General features: G+C 44.3%; 1 protein-coding gene across 1 annotated transcript in view; it reads right to left on the bottom strand.

The window, feature by feature from the left end:
* The window catches only part of LOC140398055 (zinc finger protein 385B-like), a 78337-nt gene extending 65625 nt beyond the window's left edge, over positions 1-12712 (bottom strand). Inside the window, exon 1 of the mRNA XM_072486267.1 lies at positions 12657-12712. Coding sequence (XP_072342368.1) covers positions 12657-12666 — 10 coding nt within the window. The 5' untranslated portion in view covers positions 12667-12712. The remainder of the gene's footprint in view (positions 1-12656) is intronic.
* Between the last annotated feature and the right edge of the window lie 13970 nt (positions 12713-26682).

The following is a 26682-nucleotide window of genomic DNA, read 5'->3' as shown; positions in this document are numbered from 1 at the left end:
TGAGAAGTTGAAGTCACCCATGACTACTCCCCTGTGACTTCTGCACCTTTCCAAAATCTGTTTCCCAATTGTTCCTCCGCATCTCTTCTGCTATTGGAGGGCCTATAGAAAACTCCCAACAAGGTGACTGCTCCTTTCCTATTTCTGACTTCAACCCATACTACCTCAGTAGGCAGATCCTCCTCGAACTGCCTTTCTGCAGCTGTTATACTATCTCTAATTAACAATGCCACCCCCACCTCTTTTACCACCCTCCCCAATCTTATTGAAACATCAGTAACCAGGAACCTCCAACAACCATTTCTGCCCCTCTTCTGTCCAAATTTCCGTGTTGGTCACCACATCGTAGTCCCAAGTACCAATCCATGCCTTAAGTTCACCCACCTTATTCCTGATGCTTCTTGCGTTGAAGTATACACACTTCAACCCATCTCCATGCCTGCAAGTACTCTCCTTTGTCAGTGTTACCTTCCCCAGTTCCTCACTACACACTTTGGCGTCCTGGACATCGGCTACCTTAGTTGCTGGACTACAAATCCAGTTCCCATTCCCCTGCCAAATTAGTTTAAACCCTCCCGAAGAGTACTAGAAAACCTCCCTCTCAGGATATTGGTGCCCCTCTGGTTCAGATGCAACCCGTCCTGCTTGTACAGGTCCCACCTTCCCCTGAATAAGCTCCAATTATCCAAATACCTGAAGCCCTCCCTCCTACACCATTCCAGCAACCACGTGTTCAACTGCACTCTCTCCCTCTTCCTAGCCTCGCTATCACGTGGCACCGGCAACAAACCAGAGATGACAACTCTGTCTGTCCTGGCTGTTAACTTCCAGCCTAACTCCCTAAACTCGTTTATTACATCCACACCCCTTTTCCTACCTATATCGTTGGTACCAATGTGCACCACGACTTCTGGCTGCTCACCCTCCCCCTTAAGGATCCTGAAGACACGATCCGAGACGTCATGGACCCTGGCACCCAGGAGGCAACAAACCATCCGAGAGTCTCGCCCGTGCCCACAGAACCGCCTGTCTATACCTCTAACTATTGAGTCCCCTATAACTAGTGCTCTCCTGATCTCCCCCCTTCCCTTCTGAGCCCCAGAGCCAGATCTCATGCCAGAGACCCGGTCACTGTAACCTACCCCTGCTAGGTAATCCCCCAACAGTATCCAAAGCGGTATACTTATTGTTGAGAGGAACAACACAGGGGATCCCTACACTGACTGCTTCCTCCTCTTCCCACCTCCAACTGTTACCCAGCTACCTTTGTTCTCAGGTGTAACTATGTCCCTGTAGCTTCTATCTATCACCCCCTCAGCTTCCCGAATGATCCTCGGTTCATCCAGCTCCAGTTCCCTAAGATGGTCTGTGAGGAGCTGGAGATGGCTTCACTTCCTGCAGGTGAAGTCAGCAAGGACACCGGTGGTCTCCATTGCCTCGAACATTCTGCAGGCGGAACATTCCACTGCCCTAGCTGCCATCACCTCTACTTAGTCTCCCAGTAAAAAAGAAAAAAAAAAGTAAATAGCTCACGTGTAATATCTCGGGTTTCCTCACCGTTCAAATTTATTGGGTAATACAACCTTCCCAGGTCTCCCCACGGCCGACTTCCTGTTTCCTGCTCTGAAAAAGTAAGTTAAAAATCAAAAACTCAGCTTACCTTCCAGCTCTCCCCTTCAAAAATCGCTCCCCTCTCTGCCCGCTCCGCTGGAATAATGACTTTTACGACATCACTTTTACGGTAATAACACTCTGGTATGCACTCAGATTCCTCTTCCATGTATGCTTTCTGAGACATCAGTTTTATTTCTACATCTTTTTGTTGTAAATCCGCCAATTTTTCTAAACTAAAAGTATCCGCCTCATCCTTGTAGAAGTCAATTGTTTTCTGACACACCTAATAGGTAGAGGATAGTTATTGAGGATAAATATTGAGCCCCAGTTTTACCCATTTTAAATTAAGGATTTCAACACTCTCATAACCTCAGGTCATCTCAAAATATAACAGTTTACAAAACAGCCTAGAAGCAGCATAATTCACTTTACTCGATTAAAACAAACACTGTAACTGATTTAATGAATATATTTTTCAAGACAGTGTCCAAGGACAGAGCAGGATCCATAGCAACAGCCATAGCAACAGCATGGCATGACAAGGTAACATGAAGGCTCTATTGTTATAACAGCTAAGCCAGCAAAAGACCAATTCAAACTGGCCTTGACAACAGCACAATATCGCATTCTTTAACATACACAAGTATGCAGATACGAAACAATTAGAACTAATGTTGCATATTAAAGATGGACGGCTTGCCGTCAAATCAGATGTATTTGAGTCTAACCGAAACCAACTAGGATTATATTGGGGTGTGATTAGATGGCTTAAGACAGATACGAAACAGTATAGCTGTAAATTTCGTTCGGCCATTTTTTAGGTTGTTGAAGCTGGAGATGGGCTGGATGATTAGCTGGATATCTCTCTCTCTCTTTTTCTTGAATTATCTATACTTTGATCTGAACTATTCATTGTCTCCCTGTATTCATATTTCATTGTCAGACTTTGACATTTTAAGCTGTTTGCCTAAGCAAGAAGATAATTTCTGTGATTCTTTGAAAGCTTCAAATTGTCGACGAATTGCCTTTTAAATGACTTTCAAATTGTAATCAACAGAAGACAAATAAAACAATTCCTAATTGCACCCGAGAAGTTTTAACTTAAATTTCTATTGGGTTCCAGTAATCGCGAAGTGCTGCTGAAACCGAATGGTTAAATCTATCAACTTGGCGAGCCAGCCAGGAGGGGAGAAGTTCTGAGATGAGATCACAACATCAGAGAGGTTCGGGAGCTTCAGCAATAATCGGAGGAGACAGCCGGGACCCACGGCTAGACTATGGTAAGGAATATCTTTTTCACCCATTAAAAGTCTTAAAGCCGCATCAATCAGTGCTTCGACCCCTGAAAAGGACATTTTTATAGACTGTGTTAAATCAATCAGGTGCCGGTCGTTGAGACTAACACAGCCTACACACAGTCAGCGACCTAGAAAAAGTTAGGTGAAAGGTTGAATTTATGGCTGATCCAGATCAATGTATAGATTCAGAGCCTTTAGCAGGCAGGAAATTACTCCCTACGACGGTCAAAGGAGGTTATGGGGTACCAGTTGTCTCTATTGAAGACATGTTGGGAGATTTTGGGTCTTTCATTCGTAGACAATTTGATCTATGCAAAGTCTCAAGAAAAATTGAATCAAAGTATGATATCCCCAGAGGACAAAGAACAAAGAACAAAGAAAAGTACAGCACAGGAACAGGCCCTTCGGCCCCTCCAAGCCCGTGCCGACCATGCTGCCCGACTAAACTACAATCTTCTACACTTCCTGGGTCCATATCCCTCCATTCCCATCCTATTCATGTATTTGTCCAGATGCCCCTGAAATGTCACTATCATCCTTGCTTCCACCACCTCCTCCGGCAGCGAGTTATATGTTTCCTAGCACTAGATTTCTACTATAAATGTGAAAGCTAAATACAGTACTCTCCGATCTTTGGCTCAGATACCCCTCTAAATTATAATTAAGTAATTATGTTTAATTAGTTTAACAATGTTTAATTTTTAAATTTAGTGTAGATTCCCAACCAGCCAATCAGGTCACAGCTTTACTGTGATGTCACTTCAGTTTCCCCCCCCCCCCCACACACACAATTTGAAAAGATAATAAACCCCCCCCACACACACAATTTGAAAAGATAATAAAAATAACAATAAATACAAATCACTTACCTTCCCAGGTTCTCAGATGCTCTTTGGTTCTCTCCTTGCAGATTAAAAGTTACAGGCCAGAAGAAAGAGAGAGAACAAAACAGTAGGGAAAAAGCACCTTCTCCCACTCTGCACCGAATTACCACACTGCACCAAATTACCAAGTTGCAATTCCCACTCTGGATGTGTCTCACTCAGGATGTCTCGACTTCACTCTGCGCAAAGCTTACTGAGTGCGCTTTCTGTCTGTCTTTTGTACAGACCTCAACTAACCAGGGTGACTCACACTACTTAAGTTTCAAAGAGAAGAATACAATGGTCCTTCGATAATATCAGGAGAGCATGGGGAAAATGCACACGATTGCACTGTGCAGAACGTGCAAAATGGTCCCTGGCAATTATGGGACAAATACACAGACAGCAAGAAATAACTATTAAAAATAAAAGTGATCATGAGCATAGGTCCACTAAAGATCAACTAATTGCAGTTGTTGGAGAATTACGAGATGCAAAATCCAAACTTGAGCATTATGATGAAATTCGCACAGAATTGGGAAACAAAACCTCTAAACTCCAGCAGTTATCTTTTCAAATAGCAGAATTGCAACATCAAGTTTTTGAAGTGGAGTCAAAATACCAACAGTTGCGATCAAAAAAACGAGCGAATTGAACTTGAAAATTGCAAGTTAATCGAAGAAAGAAGTGTTTTAGAAGGGGACATAAACAATTTAACAGGACACTGCAAAATCCTGACAGACAGTCTTGCAGCTCAGAATTTAAAGCAAAGCACAGCTCAGAACCAATGAGCAGCTGAACAAACAGCACAAACTCAGCAAGCAGTCCCTGTCCCTGCTGCCGTGGAATCAGATGAAGATAGTGATTTTACAGATATTCCTACAATACAAAATACTAAATTAATTCGACTAGCCCCTTTAAAATGCAAACAGGTTAGAGTTGGAAGCAAAAAAATAGAAGAAGGTGAAACTATCACAAAAACCATATATGGTCATCATTGGATTCATGAACCAGCAGATCCTGAAAAAATTGATGAATGGTCCAAAACTCTTCCAAACCCTAAAAAGGGTGGTATGACCACATGGGATAGAATTCACAGATTACAATCCATTTACAGTCTCCACCCATTTGATGGAGTACAAATTCTGACTACCATGTTGGGTATTCATGTAATTTCAACCCTTAGAACTGAGGTGGAAGTTGCCCTTGGAAATGATTTGCAAAATTTTGAAGCTGGTTGGCTGGCAGTCAAGAATTGGCTATTAAACTTTCGCCCTCCCGAGGACCAATTGGTCTAAGATCACATCTTGCATTCAAAAATATAATGAAGATATTCAGGATTTCGAGGAAAGATTTTGACAGACCTGGATGGAATATTCAGGAATGACACTCAGACAGGAAACAGTTGACTTCTACAATGTTCCACCTGTTCTTGTTCTCTTTCAACCATCTGATCAAAAATCGGTTCTGATAATTGAACTTCAACTTCATTTTCATTCTTTGATTTCTCCTCTTGTCTTCACCTGTGACTTTGCGACCTTGTTACTACACAATCCGGAAAAATCCCAGGATATTCGTCCTTCAACACTTTAGTTGTCTGATTTTCCACAGGCTTATCAACCATAGTAGGCTTCACTCCCACCTGCGATCCAGTTATATCATTACCCAAGATAAACTGTATTCCTGGACAAGATAGTTTCTCTATTACTCCTACTACCACTTCACCACTCTTCACTGGATTTTCCAACCTTCCCTTATATAATAGAACACTACTCCTCTCACCCTGAATTCCACATGTTACCACCTTTTCTGGCAATATTCTTCCCAAACTACATAACTCCTCATCTCTTACCATTAAAGATTGACTAGCTCCCGTATCTCTTAAAATTGTGACTTATTTACCTGCTCCTCCTGATACACACGAGTAAACTTTACCCACACAAGTAAATTCTTTAAAGACATCTGGCACCTTCTTATCAATCACCTCTTGATCAGGCTGTACAATCTTCTGCACCTCCTTCGCTTCACTTGGGCTTTCCTTTACCACTTTAACAAACCCCACTGTTTATCCTGTTTTACCATATCAGCCTTCCCAGTGCTTTTCTTCAACCACCAACACCGTGACTTTACATGGCCTAGTTTATTATAGTGAAAACATTTGAAACTTTTCATGTCTCTTCCACCCTCCTGGATATCTTTTTTAAGCTGAGGTACACTCTCCTTATTATCTCCCATCAGATCATCTTTACCACTTGAGTATTTCCCATGTCCCCAGTTTCTATCCCTCACAGGCTGAAACTGATGTCGGAAACCAAGCTTTGATTTATGGACTAATTTATAATCATCTGCCATTTCTGCTGCTAATCTCGCAGTTTTAACCCTCTGCTCTTCCACATGAGTACTCACTACATCAGGAATTCAATTTTTAAACTCAATTTGTAACTGAATTTTTTTGCCATTTCCAATGAGTCAAACTGTATCTCAGGCAACTTTAAATGCTTAGCCACTGCCATAATTACCTCACCTTTTCACATTTTGTCAGGAAATGTTAACTACAATGTTTTTGCCAAATCTAACAGTCTGCTTTTAGTCTCTGTCCGTAAGGCACTGCGTGTGACCGTCTCCACCCCCAAAAACATCTGAGCCTCTGAAAGAGCCATTGTCCACAACACACTCCCTGCTTAAACTAAAATACCACACCTGAAAAGCAACCACAATATGCTCACCCCTCACTGTCTTTAAGTTCACTAAGCCAATCCAATGGATAGACTTTTATCCTGGACGAGCCCCCAATTTGTTATGGGCCAGGGTTTAGAGAACCCCAAAGTATAGCATGGTGTTCTCCTGGCGCACAACTTTTAATAGATTGTGGTATGGGGAGCACACGGCCCACTCTACAGGTGTGGTACAGCAGAAATGGAAACGTATTTTTTGCAAAACAATGTTTATTCTATGAACTCAAGTTAACCTTTTTAAAGCATACAGTGAACATCTTAGCAATCATCAATTCAAATACAACCCCCAAAGAATACAACACTAAGTAATCCTTAATAACTTCCCAAACAACATCCAGAAAACAGAAGAAACACATTTTAACAGAAAGACCTCAGGTTTACATTCACTCCTGAGAACATTTATAATTCTGAATTCACCAACTGATCAAGAGATAGTCTTTTCATGGCAGAGAGATCAACAGTGCACTTGCTCTGCCTGGCTTCAGCTCCAACACTGAAAACAAAACCAAAACACATCCTGCAGCAAACAGCCTAAAACGAAAGAAAAAACCTGACAGACAGCCCAGCTCTCCCAACTCTCTGACATCACTGCAGTAATAAACACCCATTTCTTAAAGGTACATTTCTTCAACACCCATTTATTAAAGGTACTCTCACATGACAGAGGCCATTCTGCCCATCGAGTCTGCTCCGACCCACTTAAGCCCTCACATCCACGCTATCCCCCTAACCCAATAACCCCTCCTAACCTTTGTGGTCACGAAGAGAATTTTATCATGGCCAATTCACCTAACCTGCACATCTTTGGACCGTGGGAGGAAACTGGAGGACCCGGAGGAAACACACGCAGACACAAGGAGAACATGCAGACCCTGCACAGACAGTGACCCAGCGGAGAATCAAACCTGGGACCCTGGCGCTGTGAAGCCACAGTGCTATCCACTTGTGTTACCATGCTGCCCTAACTCCCTCCCGAAGAGCACAGTTAGTGTACCTACATCTGCTACGGTTTAAGAAGTGCTTCACCACCAACTTCGCAAGGTAATAGAGATGGGCAATAAATGCTGGCCCAGCCAACAAACCTCACATCCTGTCAAATTATGTTTTTTATTTTAAATTTTTGTCTCATAACTCTATAGAAGTGGCATTTACTGTGATAAATAAGCTATATGAATGAAAGTAGTTTTTATTATTGTTTGCTTTTATTAAAAGTGATGACAGTTCGAAACTCATTCATTAGAATCATAGAATCCCTACAGTGCAGAAGGAGTCCATTCGGGCCACTGAGTCTACACCAACCCTCTGAAAGAGCACCCTACCCATAACCCCACTTTCAACACCAAGGGGCAATTTAGCATGGTCAATTCTGTAGTGATCTCTATGTGTGCATGTACACAAGGGGTTAATGTGTAATCAGTAGCGCCACATGATCACTAGAGGGCCGGACCAACAGGGGTATAAAAGGCAGCCACATTGGGTCTCTCTCTCTCTTGGGTGTACTGTGATCAAAGCAACAGCAGACTAGTTTAGATGGCCAGTGGAGTTACATATAGTTACCATAGTTAGATCTTGTTAACCTTGTCACTAGTATAAAAGTTAAAGTAAAGAACTCATGTGAATATTGTTGTAGTTACTCAATAAACCTTTTGTTACTACTGGAAGAGTTCAAATCGTCTTCATCGGGATTCAGAATACCTCATCCCTAACCAAGGATTGAGTACCACATGTTACCTACCACACAGGTAATAAAACAAATCCATCAACCAGACATCTTTGGGCTGTGGGAGCAAACCGGAACACCCAGAGGGAACACACTCAGACTCGGGGAGGACGTGCAAACTCCTCACAGGCAGTCACTCAAGTCTGGAATTAAATCTGGGTTCTTGGCGCTGTGAGGCAGCAGTGCTAACCACTGTGGCACCTTGCCACCCCTAATGGGGATTGGTTTGAGACAGCGGAAGTACAAAGGAACAGAAGCGTCTGAGTTAGACTGGTCTCTGCTGATAATTCTATCTTGATTTGTCTCTGGCTGAATTACAAGGTTCTGAGGTGTATTTCTCCATCTCTGATTGTATAACACTGCCTCCAAGTATATTACACTGTCATTATTTAGTATTGATTACACAGTCAATGACGTTTCGTTTTTAATTAGGTTCATATATAATTCGACTTTTATGTTTGTACCAGAACCTAATAAACTGGTCAATTAGAAGGTGGGTGACAAATGGAACTTTCTGCAGGAATGCTTCGATTAAAAGTCAGGAAGGGATGTTTGGGTTTGGCAGTACCCTGGAATCTGTTGGGGAAACTCGATATCTTGATGAAACGGGAGTGACAGCTGTTATTTCATCTGAACTGGCTCAACCACCAAGCCAGAAACACAATAACAGATGTGCTCTTCCTCCCCCAGGCCAATTTGCCCAGCATCAAGGTGCTAAACACTCAAAACCAGTTCTGCTGGGCAGGACAGGACAATGTCCATCGTATCCATGACACCATACTCACAAAGCAATTGTGGAACATGGTTACAGCTGGAAATTCCCAAGGGGACAGAGGAAACACCTTAGCGATGTCCTCAAAACATTGTTGAAGAGATCAAACATCCCTACGAACCAAGGGGAGGCTCTGGCTTGTGACCAACCAGAATGGAGAAGGTTCATTCAGGAAGACACCAAACAGGAAGCTCTGTTGTCAGGAATGTGAAATCGCTGGAAAGGGTGCAGAGGAGATGTACCAGGATGTTGCCTGGGCTGGAAAGTTTTAGTTATGAAGTGAGATTGAGGATGGGATGGTGGCACAGTAGTTAGCACTGCTGCCTCACGGCGCAGAGGACCTGGGTTCATTCCCGGCCCCGCATCACTGTTCGTGTGGAGTTTGCACATTCTCCCAGTATCTGCGTGGGTCTCACCCGCACAACCAAAACAGACGTGCAGGGCAGGTTAATTGGCCACTCTAAATTGCCCCTTAATTGGAGAAAAATTAGGTACTCTTACAAAAAAAATTTTTTTGAATGAAGAGAGGTTGGATAGACTGGGTTTTTCTTGGAGCAGAGGAGGCTGAGGGGTGACATGATTGCAATGTATAAAATTATGTGGGGCCCAGATAGAATAGGCAGGAAGAAACCTTTTCCCTTGGTGGAGGGATCAATGACCAGGGGGCATAGATGGAAGTTTGGAACTCACTGCCTGAAAGGATGGTAGAGGCAGAGATCCTCATATCATTTTCGAAGTATTTAGAAAGGGCAGCCTGGTGGCACAGTGGTTAGCATTGCTGCCTCACGGTGCCGAGGTCCCAGGTTCGATCCAGCTCTGGGTCACTGTCCATGTGGAGTTTGCACATTCTCCCCATGTTTGCGTGGGTTTCGCCCCCACAACCCAAAAGATGTGCAGGGTAGGTGGATTGGCCACGCTGTTTTGGATGGACTGTGACAAGGGCAGGAGTATCAGATTAGCTCAGATGGTTAGTGTAGTTACTGCAGTTAGATCTTGTCAACCTTATCACTAGTATCAATGTTAAAGTAAAGAACTCATTCAATTATTGTTATATTTACTCAATAAACCTTTTGTTACCACTGGACGAGTTTGAGTCTTCTTCATCGAGATTCAGAAGACCTCATAAGTAACCAAGGTTTGAGTAACACATATTACACTCCATAGTATATCAAGACACACAGAGAAGTGTAATAAAAGATAATACAGGAGCATAATAAAAAACCAATGGGATCTGACCTAAGCTCTGGAGTCCTGCCATCTCCTGCCATGAATGGTGATGGACACTCAAACAACTCACTGGAGGAGGAAACTCCACAAATAGCCCCATCCTCAATGATGGGGGAGCCCAGAAAACATCCCTACCGATTAATTAGTGCAAAAGACAAGGCTGAAGCATTCACAACAATCTTCAGCCAGGAATGCAGAATAGATTATCCATCTCAGTCTCCTCCAAAGGTCCCCAACATCAAAGATGTCAGTTTTCAGCCAGTTCGATTAACTCCATGTGATAGCAAGGAACAGCTGAAGGCATTGGATTCTGCAAAGACTGTGGGACCTGACAAGATTCCAGAAATAGTGCAGACAAATAGTGCTCTAGAACGTTCTGCGCAACAGAGCTACAATACTGGCATCTACCAGGCAATATGGCCCAGGTATGTCATGTACACTAAAAGCAGGACACATCTAATTTGGCCATTTACTGCCCCATAAGTCTTTTCTCAATTAACAGCAAAGTGACGGTCGGTGTTGTCAACAGTGCTGTTAAGTGGCACTTACTCAACAATAAACTTTGCACTGGGGTTCAGTTCGAGTTCCACCAGGGTTACTCAGCTCATTACAGCCAGTTGGTCCAAACATGGATTAAAGATCTGAACTCCAGTGGTGAGAGTGACTGCCCTTTACATCAAAGCAGCATTTAACCAAATATAACATCAGAGTTCCAGCAAAACCAGTCAATGGGAATGAGGGGAACCTCTTCACTGGTTGGAGTCATATCTAGCACACCAGGCATCTGCTGCTTTTGTCCTTCTAGGTGGTAAAGTTTGCAGGTTTGGAAAGTGTTGTTTATGGAGCTTTGCTGAGTTCCTGCAGTGTATCTTGTAGATGGTACACATGGTACAAATGTGTGTCGGTGGTGGAGGGAATGGATGTTGAAGGTGTGGAAGGGGAGTCAATCAAGTAGCTGCTTTATCCTGGATGGCGGTGAACTTCATGAGCGTTGTTGGAGCCTCATTCACGCAGGTAAGTGGAGAGTATTCCATTACACTCCTGACCTGTATAGAATTGACTCCCATGGAAATAATTAATACTATTCCAGTCCACGCAATAGAAAGATCAGGTTAGGAGTGGAAATGACCATGATAAAGATTGGGTATAGGGCTAGTGAGAATTCAGTAATGCAGATTGTAATGTTAGCTGCTTGTGGTTCCTGGGAGAGGTGCAGTAAAGCTGCAAAGTCACTTTCAGGGAGCAGCATGAGTTTACATGGAGCCTAGATATTTCACCAAATCTTTCACTACAAATATCAGTTCATCAGTGAAGAAAATAGCATACTATTGTCAAACAAGAGACATGCTGTCGAAGCTATACAACTTGCACTCATCAGGACAGATGCAAGAATATCAAATTTTGCAGGAAACAACAAGTTATGCTGCATGAGAAAAGGGAAAAGAATGCTGATAGGTCAGCAAGTGGGCTCTGATTGCTTGAGGTGTTGTCATGGAGAATGTTACCAGGGAACAGTTATCCCCCAAACCTTTATTTAATTTCAAAAAAAGGCAAGTCAACTTTGAATGGTCGAGGAGTAGCCATGGGTAATGGTAACAGCTCTCCCCCTGCTTTTGTTTAATTATAAAAACGAAAATAGGACAGGAAGAGTAAAGCCACACAAATAATGCTCTTGCGTGAAGTGCGTGTTCACACATACTGCATCCCTTTATCGAGAGCAGTTGCACACTCAGATAGCTCTCACACACGTTCACACACACAAAAGCATCCACCCACACACAACCGTGCACACTCAAAAAAGTGTTCACATACAAAGAGGGTAGGAACAGACAACTTTCTCATTTTTATTTACAGACCCAGATACAAAAACACAAACAAACAAATGAAAGATGTGTAAGTAAGAAGGCCACTGATGTCTATGTCAAATTTTTGAAAGAGTCCTCCAATTAGTCTCATTCCCCTGCCTGTTCCTCACAGGTTTTGCAATTCTTTCTTTTCAAGTATTCCTCTAAATCGCTGTTTAATGTTCCCGTGGAAACATTAAACAGGTGGAAACTGTTTCCACCATTCTCTCAGGCAGAGCATTCCAGATCCTAACAACTCCCTGCATAAAAAGTCTCCCCTCATCTTGCCTCAGGCTCTTTTGAAATTTATCTTGCATCCAAGTTCTTTGGTTCCCACTTGAAACAGGATTACTGCTAAATAATCCTGCTAGATATTTCCACACTCACTAAAACAAAACAGAATGAAAACACCAACTGAACAATTTGAGGCAAGTAAATGAACTGCTTATTGCAAAGTCATGGACTGACACAGTCTGTGAATTCAACTGCAGCAAAACCAACCATTTACTGAACACCGAGCACAGTCAAATGAGCAAAGTGTGCAAAAGTACTTGATGGCAATAACTGCAAGACTATAACTTACCCAGTGACATGGCTGAGATAGGTGAGGAGATGAAGCGTGCTGGAGGTCGACCTCCAAATGTGAATAAGGCAGCACACAGGCTTTACAAAAGCTACACACAGCTGATATTCTATCGCATCTGAACTCCTTTAGAAATGCCAGTAAATAGGAGCCACATCAAAGGTCAGTCTGATAGGCTGCCACCACTCAGGCACTGCTTATACCTCATTGATTGGTTCAATTGCCTACAGGAAAAGGACAATGGCAGGACTGTTAGCAGATCGACAGCCAAGTTCTGCAACGACCTCCAGCTACTTCAGTAACTGCTCCAGCACAGGAGCAGCCCAAATCAGGAGATTCACCAGACTGAGGTAAGTTAAAAGACGCTTTGGCTACTCCAGGTTACAGTACAATGTTACCTTTCCTGAGATTAATATGAGTGGAAAGATGTGGAATAGAATATCAAACAGAGCCATGTAACTCTCCCTGACAGAGTATCACTCACTCCAAATAATATGCAGCAAAAAATGAAAAATTTAACGTTTTCACAGAGTCACAGAATTGTTACGGTGCAGACTGACGCCATTTGGCCCATCATGTCTGCACCTGCTCTACAAACCAGCATCATGACTTATTGCCATTTTCCTGCCTTTTCTCCGCACCCTAGCACATTGTTTCGATTCAAGTACCCCTTTGATACATAGATTGAACCATACCTCCAGACAGTGCATTACAGACCCCAACCACTCGCTGTATGAAATTTTTTTTTCTTACATCACATTTGCTCTTTTTGCAAATCACTTTAAATCTATATCCTCTTGTTCTCGATCCTTCAAGAGCAGGAACAGTCTTTTCCCTATCCAGCCGTCTCGTGATTTTTAACATCTCTATCAAGTTTCCTCTTAGTCTCCTTCTCTCCAAGGCGAGCAGTTCCAACCTATCCAATTGACCCTCATGACTGAAGTTTCTCATCACTGGAACCATTCTTGTAAACCTCTTCTATAAAATCTCCAATGTGTTCACATCCCGTACCAGCCTCCCCGAATAGGCGCCAGAATGTGGCAACTAGGGGCTTTTCAGAGTAACTTCATTTGAAGCCTACTTGTGACAATAAGCAATTTTCACTTTCCTTCCTGTAGTGCGGCGCCCAGAACTGTACACATTGGGTGAGATTGTCTGGCCTCCTCACAGCGTGTTTCTCAGTGGCGACAGGCCTAAATTCAGCATTTCCTCCTTGCTCTTGTACTCTATTCCCCTATTAATAAAGCCCAGAATACGATATGCTTTATTAACTGGGTGATTTTCCAATTCTCACTAGGCTGTATAAATGCAAACGTGGTTCCATTGTTTAAAACGAAATGCCAAATAATATTACGCCAGTTAGTCTTACATCATTGATGGGAAAATTAGTAGAATTAGTCCTGAGAGATAGGATTAACTGTCATATAGAAATGATGTGGAGATGCCGGCATTGGACTGGGGTGGGCACAGTAAGAAGTCTTACAACACCAGGTTAAAGTCCAACAGGTTTATTTGGAGTCACTGGCTTTCAGAGCGCCGCTTCTTCATCAGGTGAGGGCAGAGGTGGGTTCCACAAACTCATATATAGACAAAGCCAATGATGCAAGACGATACTATGAATGCGAGTCTTTGCAGGGAACTAAGTTTTTACAGGTCTAGATGGTGCGACTGGAGAGAGGGATAATCACAGGTTAAAGAGGTGTAAATTGTCTCAAACCAGGACAGTTGGTAGGATTTCGGAAGCCCAGGCCAGATGGTGGGGGGTGAATGTAATGAGACATGAATCCAAGGTCTTGGTTGAGGCCATACACATGTGTGCGGAACTTGGCTATCAGTTTCTGTTCGGCGATTCTGCGTTGTCGGGTGTCCTGAAGACCGCCTTGGAGAACGCTTACCCAAAGATCAGAGGCTGAATGCCCTTGACTGCTGAAGTGTTCCCCGACTGGAAGGGAACATTCCTACCTGGTAATTGTCATGCAATGTCCGTTCATCTGTTGTCGCAACGTCTGCATGTTCCCTCCAATGTACTACACCTCAGGACATGCTTTCCTGCAGCGTTTGAGGTAGACAACGTTGGCCGAGTCATGAATCATAGAATTTACAGTGCAGAAGGAGGCCATTCGCACATCGAGTCTGCACCAGCTCTTGGAAAGAGCACCCTACTTAAACCCATGCCTCCACCCTATCCCTGTAACCCAGTAACCCCACCTAACCTTTTTGGACACTAGGGGCAATTTATCATGGTAATTTATCATGGCCAATCCACCTAACCTGCACATCTTTGGACTGTAGGATGAAACCGGAGCACCCGGAGGAAACCCACACACTCACAGGGAGAACGTGCAGACTCCACACAGACAGTGACCGAAGCCGGGAATTGAACCTGGAACCCTGTAGCTGTGAAGTAACGGTGCTAACCACTGTGCTGCCCTTACACGAGTATGTACCGCGTACCTGGTGGGTGGTGTTCCCACGCGTAATGGTGGTACCCATGTCGATGATCTGGCACGTTTGGCAGCGATTGCCATGGCAGGGTTGTGTGGTGTCGTGGTTCCTGGTCTCTGAAGGCTGGGTAGTTTGCTGCAAACAATGGTCTGTTTGAGGTTGCTGATTGTTTGAAGGCAAGTAGTGGGGGTGTGGGGATGGCCTTGGCAAAATGTTCGTCTTCATCGATGACGTGTTGAAGGCTGCGAAGAAGATGTCATAGTTTCTCCGCTCTGGGAAAGTACTGGACGACGAAGGGTGGCTGTTTGATTTTGACTGACTATTGTGATGATTATGCATAAGCAATCATGTAAATAGTAATGTATCCGACCTCCAACCAGCAGATGGCAGTAGAGAACAACTGCGTGGCTCTGTTACCTTGGGGAGTCTGGAGATAGTCATCGTAGTGGCTAGTCATATTTGTAGTAGCTCTTAAATAATTTATTATAATTAATAATTTTTCATTTTTTTCTCATGTTTATCTAACCCATGCAATTATTTAATAATAAACATTTAACTAGTCAAGAACTGGACATTCTCTTGTGCATGACTCTTACCGGCCAAGCACCAGAACATAATTTGGTACTAGGAATGAAGATCTAACAAGATACCAGGATTGGTTTTGAAGATCCGAAGAGACAAAAATGACTGAGAAGTAAAAAAAAAAAGAAAAATAATTTTCGACTAACCACGCAGAATACTGACAAATCTCACTCAATGCAATACGAGGCATTGAAGCCCAGGATGGAAGGTCTGAAGACACAAACCAGCTTCGACTCACTGGTAATGTAGATGTGAATTGGCACCTTTTAAACATCAATTCACACTCTACCTAGCAGCTCCAGATCTTCAGGCACAGCCTGATGAACGGAGAATAGCGGTGCTGCTTACTGCAGCAGGTCCACAGGCGATAGAATTTCTTAATACCTTCATTTTCGATAAGAAGTTGATAAAAAAAACATGGATGAGGTTGTGAAGCAATTCGATCAGCCCTGCACACCGGAAAAATGAAACGTTTGAGCGCTATGTTTTTCACACGCTTACACAGCAGGCAGGTAATTCGTTTGACAGTTTTTTCAACCGACTTGCGGTTGAAGGCTCAGGCATGTAATTTTGGAACTTTGCAAGCATCGATGATCCGCGATCGTGTTCGGGATTAGTAATGACAAAGTCTGGGAGAGATTGTTGAGGGAGAATGAATGCCATTCTCGACGATGCCATTAAAATTTGTCATGCCAGCGAGCTAGCTGCGCAACAGATTAGCACCCTAAATCTAAAGACTTTTGGCGCGAAGAACGGAGGCGCAGCCAATGCCATTAGTGTTGTGACTCACCCTAAGGCAAAACATGGTCCCAGCAGCGGTGGCCATTTTAAGTGACCGCCCAAAACCACCATTTTATGCAAGTGCAACAAGCATTTGTCAAGTCAATGTCCAGCATTTGGAAAAATCTGCTCCAAAAATCACTTTACCGAACAATGTTTCTCAAATAGAAAATTGGAACTACCAAAATCAATCAACATGATTCATGAGATAAATCTTGTAATATTGGAAGGGGCACCGGTGGTGTTGGTAAATGTGTATGCCCCAAATTGGGATGATGTGGGTTTTATGAAGGGGTTCCTGGCAGCGATCCCGGATTTGGCCACTCACCAGTTGATCATGGGAGGAGATTTCAACTGTGCCCTAGAGCTGAGGGTGGAAAGATCGAGCCCCAGGTCGATGGGTAGGGTACGAATGGCTAGGAAATTGGGGAGAGTTTATGGAGAGGATGGGTGGATCCATGGCCCTTTCAAAACCCAGGGGGAAGGAAGTATTTGTTCTTTTCACACATCTATAAGGTGTATTCGAGGATTGATTATTTTGTCGTAAGTTGGGAGATTTTGGTTGGGGTGGAGGGGGCAGAGTATGCGGGGATAGTTATCTCGGACCATGCGCCCCACTGGCTGGAGATTCGATTTAGATCGGGACGAGAGCAGAGACCAGGGTGGAGGTTTGACTTGGGGTTGTTGGCGGATGGAGGTTTTTGTGATAAGATGCGAGCTGCGAAAAGAGTATGTGGAATTGAATCAGAATGAGGAGGTGTCGCCGGCCATTTTTTAGGAAGCAGTGAAGGCAGTGGTCCGGGGGGAAATTATTTTGTTTAAGGCTCGTGCGGATAGGGAAAGGAGGGAGGAACATGACTGTCTCGTGAGCAAGTTAGTGGAGGTGGTCAGGGAATATTAGAGGGTGCCTACCATGGAGGGATTGACGAAGAGGAAAATGTTGCAGGGGCCGTTTGATAGGCTGACAATAGGAAGGGCGGTAGGGCAACTGCGTAGGGCAAGGGGGGTTCAATATGAGTAATGGGAGAAGGCGAGCTGCATGCTGGCGCACCAGCTGCAGAGGCAGGCTGCATCCAGGGAAATATTGAAGATACGGACTGGGGCTAGGGATGTGGTGTCAGAGCCAGGGAACATAAATGAGGCATTTAGGGAGTATTACCAGGGACTTTATGAGGCAGACCCGGGAGGAGAGGAGGGGGGTGCATGGGGCGGTTTCTGGACAAGCTGGAATTTCCCCAGGTGGAAGAAGCAAAGAGGCAGGCGTTGAAGGAGCCACTGGAGCTGAGGGAGATGGTGGATAGTATCAGGAGTATGAAGCCGGGGAAGGATCCTGGGCCGGATGGGTACCCGGCAGAATTTTATAAGGAATTTGCAATGGACCTGGCACCACATCTGTTGGGGGCGTTTAATGAAGCACTGGAGAAGGAGGAGTTGCCGGCGACGATGAAGCAGGCAGTAATCACACTAATCCCCAAAAAAGGGGAAGGACCCGGTAGAATGTGAGTCGTATAGGCCCATATCACTGTATTGGCTAAATTGTTGGTGGGGAGGATGGATGAGTGTGTCCCCCGGGGTGGTTGCAGAAGATCAAACAGGCTTTGTGAAGCGCAGACAGCTCGCGAGTAATGTAAGACGGCTGTTGAAAGTGTTGATGAATCCGTCGGGGGCTCGGGTACCAGAGGTGGTGGTGTCCATGGACGTCAAGAAGGCATTTGATCAGGCGGAGTGACGGTACTTGTTCGAGGTTTTGGGAAGGATTGGGTTGGGCTGAGATTTGTGGTATGGGTACGGTTGCTGTATGTGGCACCAAGGGCGAGGTTAAGGACGAATGATATGAGCTCACAAAGCTTTGACTTACACAGGGGTACAAGGCCCGCTGTCACCGCAGCTGTTTGCACTGGTCATAGAGCCACTGGCGATGGCTCTCAGGGGGTCGGCAGAGTGGCAGAGGATTATGAGGGGACAGAGGGAGCATCGGGTGTTGCTCTATGCCAATCACCTCTTGCTGTATGTTTCGGATCATTGGAGAGTGGGAAGGATTATGGGACTGCTGGGGAGGTTTGGAGGCTTCTCAGAGGACAAGCTGAATGTAGGGAAAAGTGAAGTATGCCCGGCGAATGAGCTGGCACAGCAGGCTAATTTAGGGGGAATGTCATTTACGGTAGCGAGGGATAGGTTTAGGTAATTGGGGATTCAGGTAGCGAGGGAATGGACAGGGCTCCATAAGTGGAACTTCAGAAAGCTGGTGGAGGAGGCTAGGGAGGATCTTAAGAGGTGGGAAACACTGCACTTAACGCTGGCAGAGAGAGTCCAAATGGTGAAAATTAATATTCTGCCGAGGTTCTTGTTTATCTTTCTAGCTCACCCAGATCTTTATGCCAAAGGCCTTTTTTCGGAAAGTGGACACAATCATTTCTGACTTTGTATGGGCGGGGAAGGTGCCGAGGGTGGAGAGGACCCTGCTACAGAGGCAGAGGCAGCAGGGGGGGCTGGCGTTGCCGAACTTGCTTCATTATTATTGGGCGGTGAATGTGAACAAGGTGCGGCGGTGGTGGGAAGGAGAAGGGGTAGAGTAGGCTAGGATGGAGGAGGAATCTTGTAAGGGGTTTAGTTTGAGGGCTATGGTGACGGCAGCATTGCCAATGGCTCTGAGTAGGTATTCAAGGAGCCCGGCAGTGCAGTCTACAGTGAAGATATGGAATCAGCTGAGGAGGCATTTTAGGGTGGAAGGGATGTCAGTGCTAACGTCGCTGTGCGAGAATCATGGGTTTGAGCCGGGGGGGATGGATAGTGTATACAGGAGGTGGAGGGACGTGGGGCTGGTCAAGGTGAGGGATCTGTATTTGGAGGAAGGGTTCGCCAGTCTGGAGGAGTTAAGGGACAGGTAGAGCTGCCAAGGAGAAGTGAGTTCAGGTATCTGCAGGTTAGGGGCTTAGCGCGAAAGGTCTGGAGGGGGTTCCCTAGGTTGCCGGGATACACCCTGCTAGAGCGACTGCTGCTTCCGGATGTCGAAGGGGAGGGAAGAATTGGGGATATATACAAGTGGCTGGGGGAGCAGGGAGGTGAGCGGGTGGTGAAGATCAAGGAGAAATGGGATGCGGAGTTGGGAGGGGAAATCAACTGGGGAGTATGGAGTGAGGCCTGCGTAGGGTAAACGGGACCTCCTCGTGTGCAAGGATGAGCCTGAGACAGTTTAAAGTGGTGCACAGGGTGCATATGACTCAGGCGAGAATGAGTGGGTTGTTTCGGGGGTAGCAGATATGTGTGAGAGGTTAGGGTGGGGGCCAGCGAGTCACGCGCACATGTTTTGGGGATGTGAAAAATTGGGAAGATTCTGGGCGGGAGTGTTCGCGGTCTTAGCCCGGATAGTGGAGGAGGAGGTGGACCCGATCCCTTTGGTGGTGATATTTGTGGTTTCAGAGAAGCCGGAGCTCATGGAGAGGAGGAAGGCCGATATCATGGCCTTCGCCTCTCTAATTGCACGGCAGCGAATTTTGCTGGAGTGGTGGTCGGCATCGCCACCAGGGATAGCGGCATGGTCGGGTGACCTGTATGACTTCCTGCGGTTAGAGAAGATAAAGTATGAGTTAAGGGGCTCTTCATGGGGATTTGAGGAAATGTGGGGGATGTTTGTGACTGTGTTTGAGGGGCTGTTCGTCACGGGGAAGGGGGGGTGAAAAAGGTGAAAAATCTGTACAGACGGGATAGTTGATTGTTGGGAAATATGTTTGCCGGGTTGTTTATTCACTGTAACCTGTTTTGATCCATGTTTGTCATCAAATATACTTTTTTTTAAAAAGATAAATCTCGTAGACACATTCTTCATAGATCTGGGGCTGAATTCTCCGCCGTCGGGATTCTCCATCTTGCCGGCAGCCTGGGGGTTTCCCGATGGCACGGGGCTGCCCCACAATGGGAAACCCCATTGACCAGCCAGTGAAACGAGGCATCCCGACGGCGTGCTGAACCAGAAATTTGACGTGGGGAGACGGAGAAACCCACCCATGATTTCTAGTGAAGTCAAGAATTTGCAGAACAGTAATGCAATTATAAGTGTTCAAAGAAATAACTGGATAGTTCCTCTGATGATTAATAAAACATTAATTAATGTCAGACTCGACACGGGAGCAATGGCCAATCTTATAACTTTGTCTGATATGTAAGAAGTGGAAATTAAGCCACATGTTTTTAGTAAAACAGTGCTGTTGAAGTATTACAATGGCAAAAGAATTAATACTCTGGGAATATGCGAGCTAGAAGTCAGCGTAAAGAATAAGGCTCATAATGTGAAGTTTTCCATTGTTGAGGCTGAGCATGAATCATTACTGGGAGTGGAAGCATGTGAAGCACTCGGGTTAGTGAAAAGAGTCTACAGTGCGACTGTGCTGCAACCATGCAAAGTACAACAATGGATTCAATCCTTAAAGAATTTCCTGAAATATTTCAAGGCTTTGGCACTTTACCATTTACTTATCAAATTCAGTTTCTATTGAATGCACAACCAGTCATACATGCGCCAAGGTGAGTACCAGCTCCATTAAAGGAATGACTAAGAAATGAGCTGGAGAGAATAACAAATCTGGAGGTGATCAAATGAATTGAAGAACCAACGGATTGGGTGAACTCTGTAGTATGCGTAATGAAAAGGAATAATGACCTGAGAATCTGTGTCCCAAAGATCTCAATTTAAACATCAAGAGAGAGCATAATCCTATTCTGAAAAGAGAGGAAATCACATGTGAGATGTCGGGAGCGACATGTTTTAGCAAACTAGATGCATCACAGGGTTTTTGGCAACTCAAGTTGGATAAGGAGAGCACAAAGCTGTGCACCATTAACACTCCATTCAGGCGATACTATTTTCTCAGAATGCTATTTGGTCTTATTTCAGCATCTGAAATTTTACATAGGGCAATGGAAGACGTCGGAGAAGGAATTCCAGGCGTCAGATTATATGTTGACAATATTATCATTTGGGGCTCAACAAGAGAAGAGCACGACAAAGGGCTTATCAAAGTGCTGAAAAGCATCAAAAGCATGGTTTGAAGTTGAATGTGATATTGTTGGCATCGACAGTATCACATTCTTGGGAGACAAAGCTTTCTGCAAAAAGTATACAACCTGACCAAGAGAAGCTAAAGGCAATATTGAACATGCCACGTCCTACAGACAAAAGGGACTCGTATGATAAATTTTGTAGGAAAATTTATTCCTAATCTCGCAGCAAAAACTACATGCTTGAGAGAACTCATCAAGAAAGATACTATTTTCCAGTATTCTAACAGACATGAGCATGAATGGCAAATGTTACGGAAAGCATTGACAACAGCTCCATTTTTTGACCCTACAAAGACGACAAAAATATCGACAGATGTTTCGAAAGATAGGTTATAACAGTGTTAGTGCAGTAAGACAATGATGAAAATTGGCTTCCAATTGCCTATGCTTCAAGGTCAATGAGTGACACAGCGCAAATGTACTCAAATAGGAAAAGAATGCTTGGGCTTGATAAATGGACAAACAAATAACTATGTTCATGGCTTACTGACATTCTTAGTGGAAACTGACCATAGATCACTTGTGGCAATACAAAGAACAAAGAATAATACAGCACAGGAACAGGCCCTTCGGCCCTCCAAGCCTGCGCCGATCACGTGTCCTATCTAGACCAACCGCCTGTATCCTTCTATACCTCGCCTGTTCATGTGCCTATCCAGATAAGTCTTAAAAGTCGCTAACGTATCCGCCTCAACCACCCCACTTGGCAGTGCATTCCAGGCCACCATCACCCTCTGTGTAAAAAACTTCCCCTGCACATCTCCACTGAACCTTTCCCCCCTCACCTTAAACTTGGGCCCCCTTGTAATTGTCATTTCCGCCCTGGGAAAAAGCCTCCAACTGTTCACCCTATCTATACCCCTAATAATTTTATAAACTTCTATCAGGTCGCCCCTCAGCCTTCGTCTCTCTAGGGAGAACAATCCTATTTTATTCAATCTCTCCTCATAGCTAACACTCTCCATACCAGGCAACATCCTGGTAAATCTTTTCTGTTCTCTCCAAAGCTTCCACATCTTTCTGGTAGTGTGGTGACCAGAATTGGACACAGTATTCCAAATGTGGCCTAACCAACGTTCTATATAATTGTAACGTAATATTTGAGCTTTTAAACTCGAAACCCCGTCTTATGAAGGCAAGCATGTCATATGCTTTCTTTACCACTATTTCCACCAGTGCTGCCACTTTTAAAGATCTGTGGACCTGCATGCCCAGATCTCTGTGTCTCTATGCTCCTGATGGTTCTGCCATTTATTTTATATCTCCCGCCTGAATTGGATCGACCAAAATGCATCACCTCGCATTTGTCTGGGTTAAATTCCATCTGCCATTTCTCTGCCCAATTTTGCAGCCTATCTATATCCTGTTGTATTCTCTGACAACCTTCATCACTATCCGCAACTCCTGCAATCTTAGTATCATCCGCAAACTTGCTAATCAGACCCGCTACATTTTCTTCCAAGTCATTTATATATATTACAAACAGCAGAGGTCCCAGAACTGATCCCTGCGGAACACCACTAGTTACAGACCTCCATTCGTAAAAAAAACACCTTTCCACTGCTACCCTCTGTCTTCTATTCTGGATCCATCCAGCTAGTTCACCCTGACTCCATGTGATCTAATCTTTTGCACCAGCCTGCCATGAGGGACCTTATCGAATGCTTACATGTAGACAACAACAATAGCAAAGAAAAATATAAATGAGATGTCACCAAGGATACAACGTATGATGATGAAGTTACAAAGGTACGATTTCAATCTCATCTACATGCCAGGTAAACATCTCATAGCAGCTGATGCATTATCACGTGCCAAGGACAAGAAAGAAGAACATCTGGATGAGGATGTGCAAGCCCACATAAATCTTGGAACAGATTTGAGTATCCAATAAGAAGTCAAAATTAATCATAAACAAAACGAACAAAGATGAAACCTTACAGAAGATAATGAAATATCTCACTGAGGGATGGCCAAAAGGATCCTGTTCCAAATATTATAACATTAGGGCAGAGCTAAGTGCAGCCAATGGATTTTTGCTCAGGCAAAATAAGATTGTTATACCGCAATCTTTACGATCCATGATTCTAAAAAAGATTCATGAAGGGCACTTAGGAACAAAAAAGTAATGATGTGGAGATGCCGCCATTGGACTGGGGTGCGCACAGTAAGAAGTCTTACAACACCAGGTTAAAGTCCAACAGGTTTGCTTCGAATCACTAGCTTTCGGAGTGCAGCTCCTTCATCAGGTGAGTGAAGGAGCTGCGCTCTGAAAGCTAGTGATTCGAAGCAAACCTGTTGGACTTTAACCTGTTGTAAGACTTCTTACTGTGCATAGAAAAGTGTAAGCAAAGAGCCAGGGAAACGATATATTGGCCAGGCATCAATCAAGACGTTCAAGTCATGATAGAAAATGTGCAACTTGTTAAAAATTTCAGTACAAACAACAGAAAGAACCACTGCAAATGGGCGAAATAATGACAACTCCATGGCAGAAAGTGGGAATGGATCTGTTCTATCTGGCAGGAAAAGAATGCCGGTTAGTGACTGACTGTTTCTCTAACTTTCCAGAAGTGGTACAACTAGCAAACTCATCAGCTAGTTGTGTAATCAAGCATACCAAAGATATTTTTGCTTGCCATGGAATCCCTCCTATTGTCATGAGCGACAATGTCTCATGTTTTAGCAGTCATGAACGGGCAGAGTTCGCACAGAGCTATGATTTCCAACATATTACTTCTAGTCCTCTGTATCCGCAGTCAAATGAGAAGGCTGAAAAAGATGTTCACATTGTGAACCAGCTACTCAAAATACTATGGATCCATATCTTGCGTTACTTAGCTATAAAACGGCACCATTGATTAATGGATTTTCGCTGTCACAGTTGTCGATGAATCGACAGCTCAGAACAACCTTGCTATACATTCCAAAGGAACCAAAGAATCAAAAACTTGTGAGTGAAAAAGGAGACGAGATATTATGATAAATCCAGAAGACGTTTGCAACCATTACTAAAGTTCAACCAATGCTTAGAAGGTCGACAAGACAGTGAAGAAAGTCAGACAGATTGAATTTGTGATGGACTGCAAACATATAAATAATCAAAAGTTGTATGCATATCGTGTGTAATGTATAGTAAATTTAAATAATGTACATAAATATTTTACATTTCCAAAGGAAAGGGGATGTGATGATATGCATAAGCAATCATGTAAATAGTCAGTTATATGACCTCGTGGCAGCAGAGAACAACCTCATGGCTCTGTTACCTCGGGGGGGTCTGGAGATAGTCGTCGTAGTGGATAGTCTTAGATAATTTATTATAGTTAATGGTTTTTGATATTTTTCTCACGTTTATCTAACCCATGTAATTATTTACTAATAAACATTTAACTCGTCAAGAACTAGATTTTCTCTTGTGCATGATTCCTACAGGCCAAGCACCAGAACGTAATAGCTATCGCTGACTGAGTAGACATTCAGTGATTTGTACAGTTATCTAAAGCTGGTGCAGTCACACACTGTACCGACCTGGTTTCTCCGTTCAAGGTCGCACCAGTCAGGGCTGCCCTGGGCCTGCAGCAGGGGAGATTGAGCAGACTGAGGAAGATGAGCAGTTTGAAAAGGAACAGGCTGGGGGAGAAGAAGTTTGGGCAGGAGCCCATATTTGCGTGGGATCTTTGGGGAACAATTCTCTGACCTCAGCCTCAATGATAGACCCCCAGTTTAGCAGGAAGGTACTCACTGAAATCTGTAGTCTCAGAGCAGGATGAAGGCAGGGCCAGCTTTGGCTGTGAAGGTAACCGTGGCCATAAGCATTTACATGATACTATTTGTGTTCCTTGCAGGCTGAAACAGGGAATATTTGCAACAAATCTCAGTTCACCACTCACTTTAGTATAAGGGAGGCCACTGTGTTTCTGAAGCAGATACATTAACGGCGTTTAAAAGGCATCTCGACAAATACATGGATAGGATAGGTATAGAGGGATACGGCACAAGGAAGTACTGAGGGTTTTAGTCTAAGGGTGGTATCATGGCTGGTACAGGCTTGGAGGGCCAAAGGGCCTGTTCCTGTGCTGCATTGTTCTTTGTTCTTTGTATATGAGAAAGCTGAATATATTTCATTTTCTCTTGTCAGAGAGAAGCAGGCAGAATAAGCTCACAGCTTCACCACAACAGCAACTTTCCTGAAGGTGCATGGTGAAAGGTCTAATGTTGATCTGCAGGCACCATCTGTATACGCTGAGATTTGCCACAACTGGGAGGAATTCCGTTCCCTCCATGTCCAGCTGGTGTTGACCATATGCAGAGAATCATGCAGATCAGTGCCCAGAATCCTAACAGTCGGTAATGATGCCTTCATCCTGCTGCAGTCCAGCATATGAACCACCACAAGAAATCAGAGTGTAGCTGCCAGGCAAGAACACGGACTATTCCACATGCAACCCCTGAACTCGTGGGCAGCAGGCAAAAAACCAGAGCCATGTTGCCACACAAAATGTGTTAGGGAAGACAGTTGGGGTACTTAATATTGCTTCCACTGCCTGGATTGCTCCGCATGAATTCTGCAGTACTCAGCAAGGTGTGTGTGTGGATACTATTCCTGGTTTACTGCATGCAGTGCGACTATCATCATGAGGGCACAGCTCTCGCCACCAGCTATCTGTTAGCCTGCTGAGGAAGAGGCAAGGAATGCATCCCCTTTCTGGCCAGATCCCATAGAATCCGTAGTGGATCCGTAGTCCATACAGTGTTGAAGGAGGCCATTCGGCCCATCGAGTCAGCACCAATTCTCCGAAAGAGCACTCTACCTAGTCCCTCTCCCATGCCCTATCCCCATAACTCCACCAATCTGGACATTTTTGGATACTAAGAGGCAATTTAGCATGACAAATCCACCTAACATGTACAACTTTGGACTGTGGGAGGAAACCAGAGCACTCGGACACATGGATACGGGGAGAACATGTCCCAAGCACTGTGAGGCAGCACTGCCAGCCACTGTGCCACCGTGCTGTTTGTGATTGACTCATCCGACTGCGAAACCAATGTGGCCAACCGTTGGCTTGACAGCCATCCCAGTAAGATGGTGATTTATGCCACGGATGGTCAACCCTGTGTTAAATATATTGTGGTGTGACTCTGGAGCATGACTATC

Source organism: Scyliorhinus torazame, chromosome 21, assembly GCF_047496885.1.
Source record: "Scyliorhinus torazame isolate Kashiwa2021f chromosome 21, sScyTor2.1, whole genome shotgun sequence".
NCBI lineage: Eukaryota > Metazoa > Chordata > Chondrichthyes > Carcharhiniformes > Scyliorhinidae > Scyliorhinus > Scyliorhinus torazame.
Note: the sequence above shows the minus strand (reverse complement) of the source record. Positions and strands in the feature narration are given on the sequence as shown.